This window comes from Oncorhynchus clarkii, chromosome 13 (genome assembly GCF_045791955.1).
Source record: "Oncorhynchus clarkii lewisi isolate Uvic-CL-2024 chromosome 13, UVic_Ocla_1.0, whole genome shotgun sequence".
Classification (NCBI taxonomy): domain Eukaryota; kingdom Metazoa; phylum Chordata; class Actinopteri; order Salmoniformes; family Salmonidae; genus Oncorhynchus; species Oncorhynchus clarkii.
In genome coordinates, this window is record NC_092159.1 from 21987948 (window position 1) to 22011549 (window position 23602).

Sequence of the window (23602 nt, forward strand, 5' to 3'; positions counted from 1 at the left end):
AGCTTTTATGTCGCGAAGTGGTGGCATAAAATCGTATCACATTTTTATAGAGAAGACAGCCCACAGCGGTGGAAAAAGTAAAGACACCTTAATAGAAAAATACTCAAGTAAAAGTGAAAGTCATCCAGTTAAATCACTACTTGAGTAAAGTCTAAAAGTATTTGGTTTTAGATATACTTAAGAATTCAAAGTAAAACTATTAATAATTTAATTTTTTTTATATTAAGCAAACCAGACGCCACCATTTAATAATAAAAAAAATATGTATTTACGGATAGCCTGGGCACACTCCAACACTCAGACGTAATTTACAAACAAAGCATGTGTATGTCGTGAGTCCGTCAGATCAGAGGCAGTACGGATGACAAGGGAGGTTCCCTTGATAAGTGCATGAATTTGACAATTTCCCTGTCCTGCTATGTATTTAAAAATGTAACTAGTACTTTTGGGTGTCAGGGAAAATGTATGGAGTAAAAAATACATTATTTTCTTTGAGAATGTAATGAAGTCATAGTAAAAGTTGTCAGAAATGTAAATAGTGAAGTAAAGTACAAATGCCCCAAAAAGCTACTTAAGCAGTACTTTAAAGTATTTTACTTAAGTACTTTACACCACTGCGCACAAATACACTCCACAAACGTCTGTGACTTTCACCATGGAGACAGCCCACACAAATACACTCATACAAACCACAAACATCTGTGACATTCACCATGGATTTAATTTAACCAGCCACTTTTGCTTTGTTTTTATTGTCAGCTTTTTCTGCTTTTTTTCCAGAGGAAAATCACACAGACTTCATCCAAGACCGTGAGGATGGGGTGTTTGTTGCCGCTAGACACCCATTTAAGGTCATGAGATAGGGAGAAGGAGAAAGTGCAAGAGACCAGATAAATCTGGATCCATAATTTCAACTCACATTCGCGCTCTCTTTCGTCTTTTTGGAGAAAAAAAACTTTCTCAGTGGGCACGGAGAGAGTTTTAGTAAGTTGTGGATGAAAATTCAAAGTGACACCCTGCATGGTGTTAGGAGTCTCGAAAGGATAGAGTATGCGGTTACGTGAGGAAAGTGACAGAGAGAAAGTGAGCATGTGGAAAGTGTTTCTCTCTCCCATGCTGTATGACAGACTGAAATAGGTCAGTCCATATCCTGCCTCAGGGTGTACTGTTGCCAGGCTAGCAGCTAGCTGTCCATTGTGACAGCCATATTCTATACCCCTAGCCTGGATGAGACAGGGGCCAGGGCCGGTGGCACGGCATATTGGGTCAGTGCTGCTGATTACATAGGCCATGCATCTGGGTGTAAAAGCATGTGTGTGGTTGACAGACGAATGTCTGAAAGCATTAAGGCTAATTGACACTTCTCGTCACAAGCTTATTTACTTTGTGTCTGTGTTGCCTAGCCTACTCTTAGTAAATTGCTGTTGTGAGTCAACCTATTAGAACCTAACATGTAAACCTATTAGGAAGAATGTATCGACAACTTTCTGGTCAGGGAACCTGCAATTTCTCCCAAAGTTGAGATCTGGTTTGACCGGTCTATTCGTGAAACAAAACTTAGACTTTGGCTCAAGAGATCACATGATTGTTCATATCACAAGAACTCACTTTAAATTCATTCTGATGCTGTGTAACATGATTACAATTGTGTATTACAATAATGAAATGCCCTTCATTTGTTTCAAATCAGTTCTATATCATTAACTCTGCTAAGCTTTCTTTACAGATTACTGGATATTGTGGATAAGTGGCCGTAGGATTTTCAGTGAGATGAATGGTCCTATTGTTTAAACACAGCATGCCTTGTCCTTGAATATTAGCCAGGAGGAATTAAAGTGTGGGGTTCATGTGGGTTTCTGACTCTGTCTTGCCACCTGTTTTGGGGCCTTCAAAGATGGGTATTGACTCTTTGTTAAAATGCGACCATTGAGGTAGAGTTTCAAAAGATTTTCTCCAGAATCAAAAACAGAACATCCATTTGGTTTTCTTGTATGGGCAAGCATAACACACCCTGTTCCTCTGTCCTTTCTCTCTCTTTCTTTCTTGCGTTCACACACGCATGCACGCACACACACCACAATGCCTCCTTCTACGCGATATCACAGATGTATTCATTGGCTTGTAGTAAGGCTGGTAACTGCTCTGAACTTTCTACACAGGGGGTCATCTGAACATTCTGATGACTGCATTTGGGTGCCAGTGACCAATCAGCCCTCTCCGACCTCAAAGCAAATGGACCAATGAATCTCAGTGTATATGACTGAGTCAGTCTTTCACTCCAAGGTCATGGCTGGCTGATATGATGTCCTGCCTCACAATACTCCACTGTCTCTGCTTTTACATCCGACAGGAAATGGCCCCATTGTCCTTGGGAGAGGATAAGGCCGCCAGTCCAGAACCGGACCAGCCCCATCGGCTCACTGGCTGGATTGATGGAGAGTGTTGTAAATTATTAATGGCTGTTTCCCCAATGTGAGACACTGTAGTCTTGTGTTTAATGTGGAAGAATGGACAGTGGGAAGCAATATAGGATCTCACCCCACAAGACAGAATTAGACTACTCTGCTACATTAAAACATGTTCAAGTGATTATAGTGTAGAGAGGTTCAAGTACCAATGATTTTTTTGGTGGATTAATATGGATAATAATATTGTCTATAAATCGGATTGTTTAACATGCAACAGCTATGACAGAGTACGTGTGATAAATCTATAATGTCCTTTGTAACTCAGTTGGTAGAGCATGCTGCTTGTAAAGCCAGCGCAGTGGGTTTGATCCCAGTGCCAACCATATGTAAAATGTATGCATGCATGACTGTTGCTTTGGATAAAAGCATCTGCTAAATCTGCTAAATGGCATATTATTATTACTGCTCAAAAAAATAAAGGGAACACTAAAATAACTCATCCTAGATCTGAATGAATTAAATATTTTTATTAAATACCTTTTTCTTTACATAGTTGAATGTGCTGACAACAAAATCACACAAAAATTATCAATGGAAATCAAATTTATCAACCCATGGAGGTCTGGATTTGGAGTCACACTCAAAATTGAAGTGGAAAACCACACTACAGGCTGATCCAACTTTGATGTAATGTCCTTAAAACAAGTCAAAATGAGGCTCAGTAGTGTGTGTGGCCTCCACGTGCCTGTATGACCTCCCTACAACACCTGGGCATGCTCCTGATGAGGTGGCGGATGGTCTCCTGAGGGATCTTCTCCCAGACCTGGACTAAAGCATTCGCCAACTCCTGGACAGTCTGTGGTGCAACGTGGTGTTTGTGGATGGAGCGAGACATGATGTCTCAGATGTGCTCAATTGGATTCAGGTCTGGGGAACGGGCGGGCCAGTCCATAGCATCAATGCCTTCCTCTTGCAGGAACTGCTGACACACTCCAGCCAAATGAGGTCTAGCATTGTCTTGCATTAGGAGGAACCCAGGGCCAACCGCACCAGCATATGGTCTCACAAGGGTTCTGAGGATCTCATCTCGGTACCAAATGGCAGTCAGGCTACCTCTGGCGAGCACATGAAGGGCTGTGCGGCCCCCCAAAGAAATGCCACCGCACACCATGACTGACCCACCGCCAAACCGGTCATGCTGGAGGATGTTGCAGGCAGCAGAACGTTCTCCACGGTGTCTCCAGACTGTCACATGTGCTCAGTGTGAACCTGCTTTCATCTGTGAAGAGCACAGGGCGCCAGTGGCGAATTTGCCACTCTTGGTGTTCTCTGGCAAATGCCAAACGTCCTGCGCGGTGTTGGGCTGTAAGCACAACCCCCACCTGTGGACGTCGGGCCCTTATACCACCCTCATGGAGTCTGTTTCTGACCGTTTGAGCAAACAAATGCACATTTGTGGCCTGCTGGAAGTCATTTTGCAGGGCTCTGGCAGTGCTCCTCCTGCTCCTCCTTGCACAAAGGCGGAGGTAGCGGTCCTGCTGCTGGGTTGTTGCCCTCCTATGGCCTCCTCCACGTCTCCTGAGGTACTGGCCTGTCTCCTGGTAGCGCCTCCATGCTCTGGACACTACGCTGACAGACACAGCAAACCTTCTTGCCACAGCTCGCATTGATGTGCCATCCTGGATGAGCTGCACTACCTGAGCCACTTGTGTGGGTTGTAGACTCCATCTCATGCTACCACTAGAGTGAAAGCACCGCCAGCATTCAAAAGTGACCAAAACATCAGCCAGGAAGCATAGGAACTGAGAAGTGGTCTGTAGTCACCACCTGCAGAACCACTCCTTTATTGGGGGTGTCTTGCTAATTGCCTATCATTTCCACCTGTTGTCTATTCCATTTGCACAACAGCATGTGAAATGTATTGTCAATCAGTGTTGCTTCCCAAGTGGACAGTTTGATTTCACAGAAGTGTGATTGACTTGTAGTTACATTGTGTTGTTTAAGTGTTCCCTTTATTTTTTTGAGCAGTATATATATATATATATATATATATATATATATATATATATATATACTGAGTGTACAAAACATTAAGGACACCAGCTCTTTCCCTAACATAGACTATCCAGGTGAAAGCTATGATCACTTATTGATGTCACTTGTTAAATCAACTTCAATCAGTGTAGATGAAGGGGAGGAGACAGGTTAAAGAAGGATTTTTAAGCCTTGAGACAATTGAGATATGGATTATGTATGTTTGCCATCCAGAGGGTAAATGGGCAAGACAAAAAAAATCTAAGTGCCTTTGAACGGGGTATAGTAGTAGGTGCCAGGTGCACTGGTTTGTGTCAAGAACGGCAATGCTGCTGGGTTTTTCACTGTAGCTAATGGTAAGTTTCCCGTGTGTATCAAGAATAGTCAATGCATCGCTTTGTTTTTACTGTACATTTCTGTACATGACTTTAGCCACTAGAGGTAGACAGTAGCCTACGCATCAAAACACTGCACATTCAAATACTGCTTTACTCCATATATCAGCGCCGCCGTGTGTGTGTCAGTGGAGGCTGCTGAGAGGAGGACGACTCATAATAATGGCCGGAATGGAGTCGATGGAATGGTATCAAACACAACAAACACGTGGTTTCCATGTGGTTCATACCAATCCATTGACTCCATTCCAGCCATTATAAGGCGTCCTCCCCTCAGCGTCCTCCCCGCTGGTGTGTGTGTGTGTGTGTGTGTGTGTGTGTGTGTGTGTGTGTGTGTGTGTGTTGTTTAGGGTCAGATGGATGCATTCCCTAAGGGGTTGGTGGTTCTCTCTGGGGGTTAAAATAGTCTATCATTTGTTGCTCCAACTCAGTGTAGGCATCTTAAGGAGTGTGGGAGAATCTAGATATAGAGTAGGAGAGAGATGAAGCCCATCTTTAGAATGGGAGAAACATCAAGCCCATAAGTGTTCCTGCTGTTTTGGGAGGAGTGGTACAATTGCACAGCAAATGGATCTTTTACAATTTTCTCACAATATATATCTGTACCCATTTGTACCCTTGAATATGATTAAATCCTTCCAATCTTATCTTTTAAAAATAAGTATGAATATAACCATAAATAATATCTAAGAAAGTCAATAAACAGCATCAACATGTCATATAGGAAGTAGGTCAAGCTTATTCATAATTTCCATGCGTGTAATCTGCAGCATTCAGGTTGACTGTCTCCTTTAACCACTAGATGAATGCCTGATATGTCAGATATAGTATCACCAAAATGATCCAGCAGGACATGACTAAAATACTTTTCACGTGACCGCTGGTTTGGACTGCCTCTAATTTGAACATGGCTGGGCTGCAAACTACAGGGGCACTTTTTTAGGTGGTGTGGCACTGTCCTCAACTGGGTTGCTTTTCTATAATATTTTTTTTTGTCTGTTGAAATCAAACAACATGGTCTGTGTGTACATCGTATATTTACATTCGGGACACATTCTGAACACATTGACATTTGTAATACATACAATTTCACTAAATATTTGTCAAATTTGCGCATGAATGCGGAATTGTTGTCGTGTTCATCATGTCTGTTACTGTTCCTGGGGACCACTGGTTCAAAGTATTTTAGCTAAGCAAGGAGGTTACACGTGAAACTACATGTGCCACAATGCTTCGCTTCCAAGATGACCAAATACAGACGGACCCAGCGCTTTGACAGATCGAAGTCCGGAGGAAAAGTTCCTGTCAAGTTTTGCCGACAAACGACCTTGAAGAACTTGGGTAAAAGCAAATGCGTAAGTCTCTATGAACTTGTTAACGTTTATCTCATCTCTGTTGATAGTTGTATTTTGGTATTTATCTTCTTCTAAACAAAGGAAAGTGTGACCAACTTGATGAAGCGATGTTTCCATAGGCTCACACAGGGTGGGATCAAATGGTAGGATCGCTGCCGCTTTTGTTGTCGGTGGAAATGCAAAACGCCTGTGCTCTTTGCCAATGTTCTCAAAATAAACACTTTATTTACCTCAATGAAGTAGGACAAATGAACACATTGTACACGACTGTCACCATTTTTCAGTTGCAGCATAGTGAATGAATTATCAGCAGAAAAGACGAAGAGAGATGTAACGTTAGCTGGTCAACTGGAAAATTGGCTGAGGCAGATCGGATCGTATCACGACAACAGTATCTAATCTTTGTTAGGCCTAATTGACAAATGAATCGCACCCATCCGGTTGCCGACAATTCAAGTCGATAATTAACGTTTCCTTTTTACCCCAAACATTACATTTTTTTTGTTCACATGTAATTGATTCATAGTGAACGACAAAATCACAACGGGATATAGGCAGAGGGCAGATAAATATTGACTAGGATAGTCTATAAACAGGATGTTTTGTCATGTTTCTGTTTGCCACATTGTTACTGTTTGCGACACCATTTTTGCAACAATGTTTCAAACAAACAGTAACGTTGGTCTTTGAAAATCCCCTGCCGGTGTAACTATAGTGGGCAACAATTTTATGGGTACAGCCCATGTGTCCTGTAGCGGTGCTTCCCTACCAGTCAATGTGGCCATGTTTTGAAAAAAATTGTTTATCAAAATAGGTGTATATGACCCTATTCTATCATCTACTGCATTTTGATCTTGTTAAACAACTGATGTTGGTCCTTGGAACCATCCAACACCACCCTTGACACTGACTATACCAACCCTACATATTGATGGGTGTTTGCAATATACCATAGCACCTCGATACAGATACAATCAAGCAAGTCACTGTATGTCAGATCCAGTCACCTCACTCTTTGAACGTCATTGTCACTGTAGCCTAGGCTGGCTGCATCCTGTTGTATTAGCTCGGGGACACAACGGGAGGCGGCGCTCTCACCACAATTTTTGATGACTGAATATAAATGCCCTTATATGGCAGCCCTTATTACTCAGAGCTGTAACTTAGAACGTGCATTTTCTAAGTTGTGATACTTTTCCATAAATAGCCTAACAGTTCATGACCAGACAACTGGTTTAGAGTCTGTGCCAAATAATGAAGCCTCTGTGTTCACAGATCTATGATGTATTCATGCCTTTCATATTCAGTGCCTTCCTTTTATTGAGCATAGCCTGACGTTGGCCTACCATATGCCATCAGCATGTAGCCGAAGTGTCCTACTTTTCCGGTTAGTTTAATTGTCAAACTACAATGGATAATTGTTTCTAAAAGCTATAAGCCGGATTTAGAGAGCATTTTGGGACCAAACAACAGGAGCTAAGTTTATCTGCTGACTGTTGGTTGCACGTCACTGGTTTGATTATGACCCGATTTGAGCATTATTGATTGTTAATCAGTTATCTTCTACTTTTTAGAAAAACAGATTCATTATAATAGCTGTAGGTAATAAATGTTGAACTGTAGCGTAATAAACTAGTGCATGAGTAAGGCATTTGATTTGGCTAGTGTACGGCTGTGTGTAAAGCAGAAAGTGAGATGTCTGATTTGACTGGCGCAAATGAATGGCTCTGACCAGAGCACCAGACTGAGCCAGATAGTATGACAGAGAGAGAGGGGCGAGGGAATTCCTTGCCTGCAGCTGCAATACGACAGCGTGTACAAGTGCTGACTCACAGACTGTCTTCCACTCTCATTCTCTCTCTCTCTCTCTCTCACACACACACACACACACAATCTCTTTGTCTATCACACACACCCTCTCTCGCTGTCCCTCCCCCACCTCTCTCTCCATCATAACCCCACCTCCTCCCGCCTTCCCTCGCTCCCCCTCTCTCTCTCTCTCTCTCTCCCTCTCAGCCAGGACACCACACTGGATGAGGGCTAAAGGTAGCTGACAGGAGAAGCAGCAGCTGTAGAGGCCATTGGTTTTGACTCGGGCTCACTCACTCTCAAGGAGAGACTGTCCTAGCAACTGCACCTGCGTCCAATCAATGCAAGGATACTCCTAGCAGCACGGTAAGTAACTGTCATTTACAATAGTAAGTGTTATACTCAGTTAGTCAATATAGCTAATAACCTAATGTCATCAGCATTATCAGCATACCGTCTCTGTGTCTATGCTGCTGTAGTTAGCCTCTGACTCGGTTTGCGTTCGTTATCCCTGAGAGAGCCGGCACGGAGGACTTCTGTGTTTGTTCTTCTCCCCTCCCTGCAACTTTGTAATGTCAATACATTCGGGGCAGACTAAACAAATTGACTGCAAACTGGAGAAGTGTGTGTGTGTGTGTGTGTGTGTGTGTGAGTGTTTCAGAATGCTTTCAGTCGAATGAAAACATTGCAAACATTGACCAGAAGCACAGTAAAGAGGTCTGTTATTTTGAAGATCATAGAGGTTCACTTCATAGCTGATGTATTGTGTCACCGTGTGTGTATTGTTGGCCTTAGCTAGGTTGTGTAAGAGCCCGTCAAAAGGCCTGTAGGCCTGTTGAACCACAGTACTTGCAAGATGGGGCTAACCTATACTAAGGTTCGATATTTCACTAACTGATGCTGTGGTTGTACTTTATCAACTGTTTAGATGTTATTATGATGGTATGGTTTATCTATCCTAATGTTGTGACTATGTTATTATAACGACATGAGTTAGCTAATGTTGTGACTATGTTATTATAGTGACATGAATTAGCTAATGTTGTGACTATGTTATTATAACGACATGAGTTAGCTAATGTTGTGACTATGTTACTATAACGACATGAGTTAGCTAATGTTGTGACTATGTTATTATAGTGACATGAATTAGCTAATGTTGTGACTATGTTATTATAACGACATGAGTTAGCTAATGTTGTGACTATGTTACTATAACGACATGAGTTAGCTAATGTTGTGACTATGTTATTATAGTGACATGAATTAGCTACTGTTGTGACTGTACAGGTGCATGTCACCTGTTCTCTTTCCTTGGAAGGCCTATATAGAAAATATTCAATATATAGAAGTGTAGGGAAATATGTGTCTGGTGTGTGAGAGGGCAAATGTCTGAAAGGATTTATAGCTTGCCTGGCGTGGTATGACTGATAAACAACTGAAGGAGCTTTTGGCCAGACAGAGCAGATGTGGATGGCAGCCATTGCAGAACATGAGGTGCTGTGTGTGCGCAACACATGCATTTGCATTTGTGTGTGGCCACTTTGGGTTGATTTATTGACCTGTGATAACTGTCTTGTGAGCTGGCAGAGTGGTTTCAATCAGTAATACCGTCTTCCTGCTTAAAAAAAAAGGGCGAGAGAATGTAACACGGCGCAGTCGTCCAAGGTATTTGTGCAGAGGCAAGTTGACCTGAGTTGAATTGCATGTTGTGTGAAAGACTCTTTTAGCCACGTCGCACCGCAGACCAAATGTGTGCATGATAAAGGATATAGTGTGTGCATGATAAAGGATATAGTGTGTGCATGATAAAGGATACAGTGTGTGCATGATAAAGGATACAGTGTGTGCATGATAAAGGATACAGTGTGTGCATGATAAAGGATACAGTGTGTGCATGATAAAGGATACAGTGTGTGCATGATAAAGGATACAGTGTGTGCATGATAAAGGATACAGTGTGTGCATGATAAAGGATACAGTGTGTGCATGATAAATGATACAGTGTGTGCATGATAAAGGATACAGTGTGTGCATGATAAAGGATATAGTGTGTGCATTGGCGACTCCCAACTACCCAAACCATCCGTGTACTCTCTTCAAATACAACCATATGGATACAATAGCAACTCTCTGTCTGTTAGCATATTAGAGGTAGAATGCCACTCTGTTAGGCTTGAACGGTCCTTACTTGTCTTCTTAATGCCGAGTTGTGAATGACATTTGATGAGAATTACCACTTGACAGACATAATGATGACCGTGTTCGACTCTCAATCCTTCAACCTCTCCTCACTTGTAGCTTTTGCTCACGGACTCTTGTCTATCATACAGGGTGTGCAGGCTTTTGCTGCAGCCCAACACTTAAGTCAACTAATTCAACCGATCAAGGTCTTTGTGAGTAGTAGATTGGTCCGATCACAACAGCGGGTATGTTAGATCTGGGCTGGAACAAAAAAATCCTGAACACTGTTTAGCGCATTAGCTTTGTAGGAGCAGGGCTAGTGACCTCTGGTCTGCACAGAGAATCATCTGAGACCGCGGGTGCTCTGTAGGAGCAGGGCTAGTGACCTCTGGTCTGCACAGAGAATCAGCTGAGACCGCGAGTGCTCTGTAGGAGCAGGGCTAGTGACCTCTGGTCTGCACAGAGAATCAGCTGAGACCGCGAGGGCTCTGTAGGAGCAGGGCTAGTGACCTCTGGTCTGCACAGAGAATCAGCTGAGACCGCGAGTGCTCTGTAGGAGCAGGGCTAGTGACCTCTGGTCTGCACAGAGAATCAGCTGAGACCGCGAGTGCTCTGTAGGAGCAGGGCTAGTGACCTCTGGTCTGCACAGAGAATCAGCTGAGACCGCGAGGGCTCTGTAGGAGCAGGGCTAGTGACCTCTGGTCTGCACAGAGAATCAGCTGAGACCGCGAGTGCTCTGTAGGAGCAGGGCTAGTGACCTCTGGTCTGCACAGAGAATCAGCTGAGACCGCGAGTGCTCTGTAGGAGCAGGGCTAATGACCTCTGGTCTGCACAGAGAATCAGCTGAGACCGCGAGGGCTCTGTAGGAGCAGGGCTAGTGACCTCTGGTCTGCACAAAGAATCAGCTGAGACCGCGAGTGCTCTGTAGGAGCAGGGCTAGTGACCTCTGGTCTGCACAAAGAATCAGCTGAGACCGCGAGTGCTCTGTAGGAGCAGGGCTAGTGACCTCTGGTCTGCACAGAGAATCAGCTGAGACCGCGAGTGTGTTGGTATTTAGGTTTAGGTATTTAAGGCCACTTTCTATTCACACCGTAGTTGGAGTCCAGATATAGCTGCTCCAGTTGTCTGGGTGACTGGTGGGTTGTAAAAATAACCGGTCTCTGTCCAAGTAAAGGTTCTCCTGATACACTGCTGTTGTCTCTCTCTCTCTCTCTCTCTCTCTCCTTCTGTCTCTTTTTGTGGCTCTGTATCCTCTCACTCTGTCTCTCCTCTTTCTCCCCCCCCCCCCCCTCTTTCTTTCTCCACTTCCCCATGCCCTATACCTGCCTCTGTATCATAGCTGTATTCATTAGCTTGTAACAAATCTTCTGGGCAGAGGTCATTTTAAAGATAGATGCTGGTGTCTGTGTAGTATCTCTCTCTAGCTTTCTTACGATTTCTCTCTCTCTTTCTCTCTCTCTCTCTCTCTCTCTCTCTCTCTCATCCACTCTCCTGTTTTGTCTTTCTCTCATACTATACCAAGTGTTTCCATTTGCTTTGTGGAGAGTTATCTCTCAGCTCATATCCTGCCTTTTGTAATGACTCATGACAGGCTTGGGGATTTTGCCTTGATTTGTACCTGATCGAGGCCCGATCAGGTACAATAGTACCCGTGGCTTCATCTCTGTAGATCCAGAGGCTTCAACGTTTTTTATCCAGACTTTGGTTTCGTCTGTACCATCCATATGATCTAAAGGAGCCAAACGGGCATAACAACAGATGGCATATAGACATCACACGAGTCATTCTCAAAGCATCCAAATAGTACGTATTGTTAGATAGGCAGAGCCACGAGAATAACTGAAATGTCACATTGGAAATGGACAAACAATGATCTTCGAAATGCTTTGTCGTACTCCTTTCCCCCTCTATTCCCGTGCCAGAGTTGAAACAATATACATTTAAGAGACGCCACACCTTTATCAGTGAGGTGGTTGATAGACTGGGTCTTTATGGGAAATAGTACAATGAGGAAGTTAATGGTTAACCAACCAGTGCTCCCAGTTTGAGTTAATGGTGACCGCAGGTTGCTTCATAGGAATGAGAGCTAAGTGTCTGTTAGAAGACCTATGTGGAGACAGGGTGTAATAGATGTGGTGTCTGTTGGGATGGTACCTGTCAGTGGGTCTTCAAAGGGCTAAGGACGTTCATTTATTTATGTTTGTTATTTAGCAGACGCACTCATCCAGCGTGACTTACAGTTGTGAGCTCATACATTTTCATATGGGTCTCCCGTTGGAATCGAACCCACAACCCTGGCGTTGCAAGTGCCACGCGCTACCAACTGAGCCACGCAGGACTATATGTCACGGCCGTCTGTTTCCAGGGTCGATGGCTTTGTCAGCGGTTTTGATCCGGTTAGCAATAGCAGGGGGAAGCTTCTTGGAGCCACGGCGGCTGCTGACTGGGGAAAATATTAGGCTTTGAGGGGATTGGGAGGAATTTGGAACATATGTCACTTTCCTCGTCCTCTGAGAAGCTTGAATTTGTTTTATTCTGGACTCAGGAAACTCTGCTTACTTTAAAGGTAGACTCAGCGATATGACGTACATGCAGAAAGTAAACAGCATAGTGGGCCAATTTCTGCAAACAACTGAGAGGGTTGAAGTATGAGGCTCAACTTCTCTGCTGTTTTGGTGCCCTGTCCACCACGCTTTAACAGCGCAAAGCGAACCCGTGCACATGCTCAGATGCTGTGTGTGACTGTGTGAGAGCGAAGTCTTGCGTCTCACTTATCTCAACATCTGCGGCGCTACTCGGCGGCGACGTCATTTCGCCGAGTCTGCCTTTTTAAGTTGAGATATCATTTAGTCGTAATTGCCTTGTGACTTGATGAATCAGGTTTGTAGTGAAGGCAGTTCAGCCATGGTGTGTGCAGAAAGTCTCGTAGGCATTATTTATTGTTTGGGGAGTGAACACTGTGTCTAGATACTCAACTGATACAACACAGCAAGCTTATCTCTGAACATGAGACAGTGGCTAAGGCATTAGCTCAGCTGTTTGAAATGAGACTGTAGTAGCTACATGTCTCTGCATACTCCTCACCGACTTCAACCCATGTTGTCTGGCTGCTTGGCTCCAGAGATGCGTATAGTATTTACATACTTACTCAGGCCTTTTACTCCTCCTGGATCATAGGCCATCAACTATTTTAATAGTTCATTTCCTGCTTTTTATTACTATAGCGTGATGACTAATTCTTGTCTTTTCTCAGAGGTTTGGTGGGTTTTCAGTATCTTTCCGCAATTTAGTTTGAAGGCCTACCTAGTAGGAACTAATGTTACCTGTTCTATTTTGGGGGACCCCTCTCTATGGTCGTGTCTACACTTGACACTTTACATGCAACTTCTGCTATCAGAATACGAAGATCGTATTGAAAAGACCGGTGCATTGTGGTCTGATAACTTCAGGAGGTGGTCAGGGATGCATTGTGTGTGTGTGGGTTTCGCCTCAGTCCGGATTCAGTCAGGCTACCAAAAGCGTACACAGTGGGTGACGTCATCAGCACTCCGCTATGAGTCTCCAGAGAATGTGTGTTTTGGGACCGAGAGGCACATTTTTCATTATAACGTCGGAGAAAATACATTCCTAGCGTGTGTGGAACCTATTTTCTGGCCTCATAAATGCTATCCAGCTAGTTCATATTTAGAACAATTATTTTGTGTTTGGCTAGAGTTACGCTAACCCATTTGCAATCTCTTTCATTTTGCTTGCTGGCTAGCTACAGAGGTTAGCCGGCTAGTTAGCTACTGCCATCAGTTGTTGTTGTGTTATTATCATATTTAGCCTATTCTATCGTTTGCAGAATGCATACTGGCATTTTAATATAGTGCGGGAAAAGGGAATCCGGACACAATGTGCACATGGTGGACACATTTTAAATGTAGATGTAGACGCGTGACGTGTTTGGAATTCCAGGATCAGAATACAAAACCTACATTAACTGTCAAGTTTAGACACAGCCATATGGGAGCAACACTCCTATATGAGGCCACTATAATTAGCCTGAACCCCAATCATTAGAAAGGCTCTAATCTCGTCACCCATAACTAAAGCTCGTGTGCATGCTGGCCTGGTCAGCTCCTTGATTTAAGCCTATCAGGAGAGACCATATAGGCTGCTATCTCATGGTAGTGTTAAATAACGAAATGGAAGGTATCATTCAAGCACTAGTTTATCTATCTGATCTCATTATCCCATAGTGCCCTCGCTGACCCTCCCTGGCCACCACAGTAATGGACAGTGTGGCACCACTTGAAGTAAATGAGGCCAGTTATGGGGTCAGTTACACCCTCAGTGAAAGAACGCTGAAGTTGTTGGATGGAAGCCCTGTCCGGGTTCAGAAAACAAGTTTCATCACTGATGCATTGTATATTAGCTTGTGTGGGGCGGTGATCTGGCTTAGATTTACAAAAGCGATCTTAGAGGTTTACTTTCCTCTTTCTTGTTGTTATGTGGATGTCTTGTATTGTTTGACTTTGATTGTCCTAGCTTTTCCTGTTCCCTCTGGGGGGGGGGGGGGGTGCAGATTTCGCTCTAGTGCAAAGGGTCTTGTAAATCTTGCCCAATTTTAGTACAGAGCTTTTCTCTGGTTTGTGGATAAAGTACAAGCTTCTACCTTGAAGTTGAATAATTATGTACTTACCATTTGAATAAAATCCCTACTGGCAGAGGCATCAGTTGGGCTTCGTCACATGACCAAACTGTTGCCCGGGCGACCATGGGTCCAGAGTCCTTGGCCCTCAGCCAATTAGAGGCGAGATTTGCATTTGACAAGCTTCTCCCTCTCAGCCGGTTTGCAAATTCTGATTTGTTATTCAGTCTGGTGGTGACAGGCTAAATTGAGTGTGACCCATTCATCTCTTTCTTCCCTCTTTTCCTAAGTACCCTTCTCTCAAGGGCCCCTTTCCTCCCTCCTGTGCCCTCTCTCTCCAACTCAGTTAGCCCTCTCTTTCCTACCCCCTCCCTTCCCACTTTCCTAAGTACTGTACCCTGCAAGTGTCCCTCCTCAACCCTCACTGTCTGTTTTCTACCCCTCCCACCCTCCCTCGCTTCTTTCTGTAGCACCCTCGTCTGCCCTTCCTTCCTCTCTTGTTCCTGTGTGACTCCACACACGTACACACCCCTTCTGAACGGCCAAAGAGCACCAAAGACGGGCTCTTCCAACCCGGCATTGACGAGTTCAACGTTGAGTCCTCTGGAAGGTCAGTCAGCCTCAGAATGACATCCATTAGAGTTAGAGAGTTACACTTATACCTGACTTATTATTCCTTTTACTTTTGGCACTGCTCATCTTGGATGAACGTGCCCTTTGCATCTATAACACATTAAGGTAACGTTTTAACTTCTCATTTACATTAGGAAAGTAGTTTGCGATCCTTGAAATTCAGATTGAAGTAACTTTCCTTGTTTGAGTTAAACCACGTAGCATACTGCTGTGCATTCCCACATTTCTCAAGAGCAACTTGTGTAGGCTACACAGAAAATAGCCTGCGTGTTTGATTATATCCTTATGGATGTACTGTACAGAACACATCCTCAGGGATGTTTTTGGCTTTGTCCTTAGTGGCCCAGCCTTCCGCACCCTACTGTGTGTTTGTCTAGGGAACTGGACAATTGTTTTCTCACAGCTCCTGTGGATTCTCTGTACTGTTAATTTGCTGGCTGATCTGGCGAGCGAGGGCCTGGTGGAGCCCAGGGTAGTACAGTGGGCACACTGGGCAGCGTAATAGGGTCTTTCCCTTGGCATTCTGCCTGGCCCAACGACAACCACACAGAGAAAGAGACAGGGGGAGATGGCCAATAACCATGCCCACTGGTGACCCCCTCTAAATGGGATTACAAGACTGCACTTGGTTGGGTAGATAATAGACCCACAATGTGACGACAGTACAATGCCTGCCAACTTGGCCTCGGCAGCGTGTAAATATGACAGATAAAGAGATGATGTGTCTTTGTTTGTGTGTGTGTGCGCGCATGGGCACGCTCCATTTGTTTTGTGTGTGAGACTGTGTGCTGCAGGTTAGTTGAGTGCCATTACCAAATGCCAATTGATTCCCCTCAATATCTTTTTATTTGTCCTTTGAGGCGTGGTAGTAAGACATTTATAATTGTATAATAACATGATATTTTGGACTGCATCCACGTACCCTCATTTTGCATCCTAGTGAAAACACAAGTGCTACTTGTCATTCTAGTCAGTAGGTACGACATGCTACAGGACTACCAGACATTATGCATCATGGTGGTGGGGGGTGGATACAGTAAAAGCCAGACCTAGAGTATGTATACGACCCTGCTGTATGTATACGACCCTGCTGCTCCCTCTGACAGCTGTACGTGGAGGGAGTGGATGGATGGATGTGGCAGGAGTGACCAGAGCAATACACTCAGTTAATTAAGGGGGTTGGCGAGGGGGGAGGAAGGAGGAGAGGAGGAGAGATTGTCATTCTCATCTGTCTCATCTGTCTCTTGAGTGGGTGTGTGGCAAGCTGCGCACAGCTGAGTGTGTGCGCGTGTGTGTGTGTGTGTGTGTGTTTGTGCGCGCGTGTCTCATGTTTTGTCTACCCACATGCACGGTCAGTGCTTTGTTAACCCAATAGTCCTCATATAATATGTCCTGCATAGCTAATGTATTGTATGATATCCACTGTCCTTTACTTACTGGCCTTGATACTGCCGAGGTCTGATGTATCCAAACACTAACAACGGAATTATGACAAAACTGGATGTGACAATTGTTTAGAGTTCCATCAATAAACTAAGGCTACTTTGCTGCCCATTGTTAGAATGTCTTGTATCCCCCTACCTAATTTTCTCTTTGGATTACGTCACTAGCCAGGCTATTCAGTTACAGAACGATGGCCCGCAGCATTTCCTGGCGGACATGTAGGTGAATGTGATATGCCTTATGAAGAGGGACATCATTCTGTAACTGAATAGCCTGGCTAGTGACGTAATTCAAAGAGAAAATGAGGCGAGGCATAATAAAAGTACTGTACATTCCAACTAGGACAGTGTGCTAAGGCTAGCTGTTTCTCTTTGCTTTCGTAAACAGAAAGAATGAGCATTTACTCTAATACAGGTTGCAGCTAGCCTTAGCACACGGTCCTAGTTGGAATGTACAGTACTTTTACTATGCCTCGTAAAGCTTTGTTTAGTAACTGTGTTGGTTTAAATGTCATAAGGTGGTGTGTTGTGCTCCGGGTTGTAACTTGATCTGTGTGTAGCTAGGGTAACTCTAGCTTTCTGACCCTAAAAACTCTGGGGAAAGGCCAAGCCTAGTGAGACAATTGGAGCATGCATGACACACTGTACGTGGCTTTAAAAATATGAAGATGCTTGTAAAGTTGTGGTTCATGTGTCTGAAGTACAAAAATAATGATCTTAAACTTGACCTATATCTGTATGTCTTTTCACCAGGCTGTTATAGAAAACGAGAGCATAATTTCAGTATCTCACCTGGAAAAACTGGTGAAATACATTTCAGTAAAGGGATGAGAGTTTTCTTGATACGTTCGTATTTGATGGCATTCCCCTGTTGAAAACGTAAAACGGCATTTAATGTTATGCCATTCCGTACTAAAACGTAAAATACTATGATGATGATGAATTAAAGATAGTCGGTTTGAATGAATCTTTCTTACCAGGTTTCCGTCCAACCTTTTTATGCGAGTAAAGTACATGTCGGATAAAAATAAATAAATGTAATGACAAGACTGATGGAAACAGAAAATGTTTCAGTAAACTTTCCAAAAATAAACTAGACAAGGTGAGATCTTTTTGTGTCTGCAAAATTCATTATGCGAGAAATGTCGTTTGAAGCGCTTTTATGCAAATATTGATATAATAACCACAATGCCAAAGTAAATTTGGAGTCACGCATGGAGTTTATTAGGCTACAGATTAAACAAGGTATAATGAACTTCACAGGGTGGTGAAAGTGAAAAGCAATGAGCTTTCCAATAAATATCAAGGGTCTCATTCTGGTGACATGATCATCAATGCTTGACTGCCGTTTGACAAATAAAAATAATCTTACCCTTTTGTCGTAGATACAGTATCTGCGCCCTGTGCGGTGTTGGCTAGAGTGCACGTGCCAATACCAGAGTTGCCACATTCGCTATTTAACGCAATTTTGTTTAGTGATAAACCCATCAATAGAGTTGAAAATGCGATGGAAACTCATTTAACTTGTATTTTTTATTCAGTACATGGGAACTTAACTGCAAAATGTATTTTGATGTGCATTATGTCATCACACACCTATCATCTGCAACAAGTCAATTTGATGTAAACACATCTTTGCTGAGGACATGTTTTCATGTGGATTTTAGAATATTAGCATGAAATCTGTCACAAATTGGATGGAAACCTAGCAACACTCACACTTTTTTTTCTCTCTCCCTCTCTCAGACCAGCCCTGGTACCAGATGTGCGATCAGCCTGCTGTTTCTCCCTGATCCACCAGGGGGCCTCAGTCCCTCACAGGGACCAGCCCTGAGTCCTCCACCCTCACCCTGAACACCCCGGACCCAGTCAAGCTGTCCCACTCTCATCCCTCTCCCTCTCCTCCTCATCTCTTCTTCTGGCCCCCACATTCCCCACTGGACCCCCTGTCGACCCTCTCCCTTTATGGGGGGCAGGGGGAGGCGTCTGGGGGCCTCGATGCAGAGACCCTGCCCCTATATGAGGGCCTTAAAATGGAGTGCGACCTCCTGGAAAGAGTGGATAGGGGAAGCCATGATGTGTCCACCCTCACAGGTAGGTCACAGTTAATGAATGTAGTAGACGGTTTATGAGGGATTGGATAATGGGTTCACTTTCATGTTGGACAGCACTTGTTAGAAGCTAGTGGGGAGATGGGTCTCTTAGAACCATTGCAGGGGACATTAGATTGGACTATCATCCTGCATCCAGGAACAGTGTTCAATTACATGTTTTTTAATGTAATGCATTATAATGTGGTGAGTGGGAACTGTGTCATCCAGTCAGTGCCTCAGGGGGGCAGCAGAGACTATATTTCAGAGCGCTCAATCCAATGGGATGAATGCTGTCTTTTTGTTCTCCCATATCTCCCCTGCCACACCCTCATACACCTCCCTCCCTCCCTTTCCACGGTCAGAACTTTGTTCAGGTGGTGACAGTGAGGTGGAGATAGTGAGCCTGCTGTCTGAGGGACTGCCTAACTACACTCTGCGGGCGGACTGCATGTTTGGCTACGACCACGACGACTGGCTCCACACCCCTCTGCTGCCCCCGGAGGTCGCGCTGGGACTCACACACGATCAGATAGAAGAGACGCTCAAGTATTTCTGTAAGTCCACCACTCTGTCCACGCTAGGCATCAAACACAGGAGAAGACTCTGGTACTGGTGTGCCAAATGTACTGCACCTGTTTTAATAGTTAATCACCTCACCAACTTAGATTGGTGGGAATCAACTTCTTAAATACAATGATGAGTTGACTCATGTGGTGCAGCCGCTGGCTTGAGTGAAAGCACCTACCTGGTCTCCTAGATATATAAATCAGAGGCCGTATTCATAAAGAGTTTTAGGCGGTCTGGTAGGGTGTCCCAGCAAAATAAATAGTGTGGGTACTTCTTACCGCTAGAACATGAGCCTATTCAACTAAAATGTCAAGAAAACTGTAGGCTATTTTACACCATTATTTATTGTTACCACATGTCAGAGGCATGAAATATTTGCGGATGGACTTGAAAATGTCTGGAATAGCCTACGCTCCAAATTGCGATGTGATTTGACGAAAACACAGACATTTTTCCAAGGCAGTCATGAGTGGCTGACACCGAGACGCACGTGGACAGCAGTGGATGCTTAAATTCAGGCTAATGACAAACGCTAAATGTTATTATACTTTTTGGTGTTTCTTGTAACAGATGTTTATTCCAATTCACCACTGTTTGGAGGCTGGAAATATGTTACCAGTGGATAAATGTTCACAGGTAGCCTAGAAAAACAGTCCTTTGGAGCAGGGCTGGATTAATGCAGAGGCATCCCAGGGCGGAAGCCCCTGGGCCCAGGACCATGGTTGGCCCAAGAGGCAAAACAAAAAATGTAAATATATACAGTGCATTCGGAAAGTATTCAGACCACATCCCCTTTCCACATTTTGTAACATTACAGCCTTATTTAAAAAAAAATCTCATCAATCTACACACTGATGATTGGCTTCGGGACAAGTCTCTGAATGTCCTTCAGTGGCCCAGCCAGAGCCCAGACTTGAACTCGATAGAACATCTCTGGAGAGACCTGAAAATGGCTGTGCAGCGACCCTCCCCATCCAACCTGACAGAGCCTGAGAGGATCTACAGAGAAGAATGGGAGAAACTCCCCAAATACAGGTGTGGCAAGCTTGTAGCGTCATTCCCAAGACTCAAGGCTGTAATCGCTACCAAAGGTGCTTCAACAAAGTACTGAGTAAAGGGTCTGAATACTATGTAAATGTGATATATACACTACCGGTCAAAAGTTTTAGAACACCTACTCATTCAAGGGTTTTTCTTTATTTTTACTATTTTATACATTGTAGAATAATAACCAAAAACAAATCAAAATAATATTTATATTTGAGATTCTTCAAAGTAGCCACCCTTTGCATTGATGACAGCTTTGCACACTCTTGGCATTCTCTCATCCAGCTTCACCTGGAATGCTTTTCCAACAGTCATGAAGGAGTTCCCACATATGCTGAGCACTTGTTGGCTGCTTTTCTTTCACTTTGAGGTCCAACTCATCCCAAACCATCTCAATTTGGTTCAGGTGGGGGGATTGTGGAGGCCAGGTCATCTGATGCAGCACTCCATCACTCTCCTTCTTGGTAAAATAGCCCTTAATAGCCCTTACGTGTGTTGGGTCATTGTCCTGTTGAAAAACAAATGAGAGTCCCACTAAGCCCAAACCAAATGTGATGGTGTATCGCTGCAGAATGCTGTGGTAGCCATGCTGGTTAAGTGTGCCTTGAATACTAAGTAAATCACAGACAGTGTCACCAGCAAAGCACCCCCACACCATAACACCACCTCCTACATGCTTTACGATGGGAAATACACATGCAGAGATCATGAATTCACCCACACTGCGTCTCACAAAGACACGGCGGTTGGAACAAAAAATCTCCAATTTGAACAATAGACCAAAGGACACATTTCCACTGGTCTGATGTCCATTGCTCTTGTTTCTTGGCCCAAGCAAGTCTCTTCTTATTATTGGTGTCCTTTAGTAGTGGTTTCTTTGCAGCAGTTCGACCATGAAGGCCTGATTCTCACAGTCTGTCTCCTTTGAACATTTGATGTTGAGATGTGTCTGTTACTTGAACTCCGTGAAGCATTTATTTGGGATGCAATTTCTGAGGCTGGTAACTCTAATGAACTTATCCTCTGCAGCAGAGGTAACTCAGGGTCTTTCGTTGCTGTGGCGGTCCTCATGAGAGACAGTTTCATCATAGTGCTTGATAGTTTTTGCGACTGCACTTGAAGAAACTTTCAAAGTTCTTGAAATGTTCCAGATTGTCTGACCTTTATGTCTTAAAGTAATGATGCTGTCATTTCTCTTTGCTTATTTGAGCTGTTCTTGCCATAATATGGACTTGGTATTTTACCAAATAGGGCTATCTTCTGTATACCACCCCTACCTTGTCACAACACAACTGATTGGCTCAAACGCTTAAGAAGGAAAGAAATTCCACAAATTAACTTTAAGGCGGCACCTCTGTTAATTGAAATGCATTCCAGGTGACTACCTCATGAAGCTGGTTGAGAGAATGCCAAGATTGTGTAAAGCTGTCATCAAGGCAAAGGGTGGCTATTTGAAGAATCTGAAATATGAAATAGATTTTGATTTGTTTAACACTTTTTATGGTTACTATATGATTCCATATGTGCTATTTCATAGTTTTGATGTCTTCACTATTATTCTACAATGTAGAAAAGAAAAACCCTTGAATGAGTAGGTGTTCTAAAACTTTTGATTGGTACTGTACGTTTGCAAAAAATTCTGAAAACTTGTTTTTGATTTGTCATTATTGGGTATTGTGTGTTGATTGATAAGTGGATTTTTTTTTTTAATAAATAATTTTAGAATAAGGCTGTAACGTAACAAAATGTGGAAAAAGTCAAGGGGTCTGAATACTTTCCGAATGCACTGTATATCTTTTTGTTTTTACTGCAACCGCCAACCACAGGAGGACTCAGGAACCCGCTGTCAATGAGTGTAGACAGCCTGCTGCTGCTCTGCTAATCGTCAGATGTGGGGAGGAGAAGGAGGTAGGGGGCCCACGTGGGTAACAGGGGGGCCCTGTCTTGATTGATTAACTGCTTAATCAACTTTTTTTAAAACTGCATAATAAATCAATGTTACTGGACAATTGTGTGAGTCAGGTGCTGGGCCCAACCCCGTTGGAAGCCCAAGAGGCAAACCATTTCTTTACAATGTGCCTTGGCATAGATTTTACAAGTGGACCTAAACCATGCCAGAAAAATGCACCCGACACCATAACATACTGTTTAGTTTTTATGCCTCGTAAAAAATACAAAATAGTCCCGTGGCTTATGATTTCTTCCTCCAGCCCAGCTTTGAAGTCATTGTTTGACAATCAGATCAAAACATCATGACGGGTTGTGCTTATGCCACAATAAAAGGTCGTACATTTTTCAAGTTAAATTACAAATCTTTATGACTAGGCCCACAAAGATCATTTTAAATTGATTGGGATTCTATATTTAATTCTATGTTTAGGCCCATACATTTTTTGGGAACACGTGCAAATGCATGCACATATAGGAGGTCCCATACCGGGAAGAAATTAGTTCTACTTTCAGCCCTTACGGGAACTGATGCTTAAAAATACTAAACTTGATGTACTGTACCTGCGGCAGTCAGCACCAGGGCTACCTACTCCCAAAGCTATTGCATGTACCTCTGTGGAGGCGTGTCTTATATTTCAGGGTTGAGAACATGCTGTCCTCTATCTAGTGTCCTAACCTGGTAAAATGAAGTCAATACACGACCTCGGTTGCAGGGCTATTCCAGTAGGGCCGAAACACTTCTGTTTTGCGTCCTCTCTTTCTAATTAGGGACTAATTCAGACCTGGGACAACAGGTGAATGCAATTAACTACCAAGTTGAAACAACAACAAAAAAGAAATGTTTCGGCACTCCAGGACCGGAATTGAACAGCCCACTAGTGTTTTATCGTCAATGTTTTAGCATACAGCAATTCCATCTTAAAGTCCTACTGTGAATTGACCCCTCACATATGCTTTGGAATTGGTCAATGGAAACTTGTACACAGATTACACATATCCTTTAATCACTAGGCTTTATAGTACAACAATGATGGGATAATCTCTCTCTCTCT

At 43.6% G+C, this 23602-nt stretch overlaps 1 protein-coding gene across 4 annotated transcripts in view; it reads left to right on the plus strand.

Annotated features, from left to right (window-relative positions):
* The first annotated feature begins 6087 nt into the window (after positions 1-6087).
* LOC139424604 (trafficking kinesin-binding protein 1-like) overlaps positions 6088-23602 on the plus strand; it is a 38672-nt gene continuing 21157 nt past the window's right edge. For 3 of the 4 annotated variants that reach the window (XM_071176605.1, XM_071176609.1, XM_071176608.1), the window contains exons 1-4: positions 6094-6192; positions 8209-8367; positions 18640-18987; positions 19349-19540. In XM_071176605.1, the coding sequence (XP_071032706.1) occupies positions 18927-18987; positions 19349-19540 (253 nt within the window). In that variant the 5' untranslated portion in view covers positions 6094-6192; positions 8209-8367; positions 18640-18926. Of the gene's footprint in view, positions 6193-8208; positions 8368-18639; positions 18988-19348; positions 19541-23602 lie in introns of all 4 variants that reach the window. The other variant, XM_071176607.1, reaches the window with a different exon arrangement.